General features: G+C 38.3%; 1 protein-coding gene across 1 annotated transcript in view; it reads left to right on the top strand.

The window, feature by feature from the left end:
• Positions 1 to 258: 258 nt before the first annotated feature.
• The window catches only part of LOC108763697 (THAP domain-containing protein 1), a 3249-nt gene continuing 2490 nt past the window's right edge, over positions 259 to 1017 (top strand). Inside the window, exons 1-2 of the mRNA XM_018511542.1 lie at positions 259 to 613; positions 718 to 1015. Coding sequence (XP_018367044.1) covers positions 421 to 613; positions 718 to 1015 — 491 coding nt within the window. The 5' untranslated portion in view covers positions 259 to 420. The remainder of the gene's footprint in view (positions 614 to 717; positions 1016 to 1017) is intronic.

The raw sequence follows: 1017 nt of genomic DNA, 5'->3' as shown, positions 1-1017 counted from the left end.
AGCAATCTCACTACAGGAAGAGATTGATTTCGGAGATAATATTCATCAGAAGACAAACGCATGGACTCAACCTGCAACGGATATGGAGGGGCTTTCGAAGGCCTACCTCCCGATTATAGATAAACTATAAAAGCTCGAGTTGTTGTCACGTCTTGTCAGTCGGTGTTGCTCGTACACAGTAATAAGTCCTTCTGACGAGATTTTTTATTACTTTACAATTTTCATTAGTACTAGCCATGGTATAAAGACAAGGGTATGCTCGTTTCGTGTCAGACCACTGCGCATTCCCACCACTTCGCCGTATTTTGTCCAAGCTTACGTCATACTCGTGTAGAGTCTGGATGAATCGGATATGATCGGTAGCGTATTCGGCTGCGATTATAGCTAAAATGACAGAGTACGCAGTTGTTTTTCGGTCATATGAGAAAATATAGTCACTTGTTTCATTTTCGAATTTTTTTTACAATGACGTGTAACGTGAACGGATGTGGAAATTATTTGGCAAAAACCAAAAAGATTGGAGGAAAGATAAAATATTTTTCCTTCCCAAAAGATCCAGTACTTTCCAATAAGTGGCATCAAGCATGTGGAAAAAAAAATATTTCAAAATATTGTAAGTTATGTATCTTTATATGGTAATATTGTATCACATTTTCTTCTGAATGTATTTATTATTATGAGCCTGTACAGAATATAAATTTTGTTTGGTTCTCTCAGCTAGGATATGTTCAAAGCATTTTTCTGATGCATGTTTTACAAAGAACTTACAACAACAATTGCTGGGCTATTCTCCTTCAAAAACTAGAAAGTTACGTCCTGATGCTATCCCAACATTACATCTTCGTACAGTATCGAACGAAGGTTCCTCAACTGCGGTGGTATTAGACGAAATAATGACTCCGTCAGCATCGAACGAAGGTTCCTCAACTGCGGTGGAATTTGACGAAATAATGACTCCGTCAGCATCGAACGAAGGTTCCTCAACTGCGGTGGTATTAGACGAAATAATGACTCCGT

This window comes from Trachymyrmex cornetzi, unplaced genomic scaffold (assembly GCF_001594075.2).
Source record: "Trachymyrmex cornetzi isolate Tcor2-1 unplaced genomic scaffold, Tcor1.1 scaffold379, whole genome shotgun sequence".
NCBI classification, from domain to species: Eukaryota; Metazoa; Arthropoda; class Insecta; order Hymenoptera; family Formicidae; genus Trachymyrmex; species Trachymyrmex cornetzi.
Note: the sequence above shows the minus strand (reverse complement) of the source record. Positions and strands in the feature narration are given on the sequence as shown.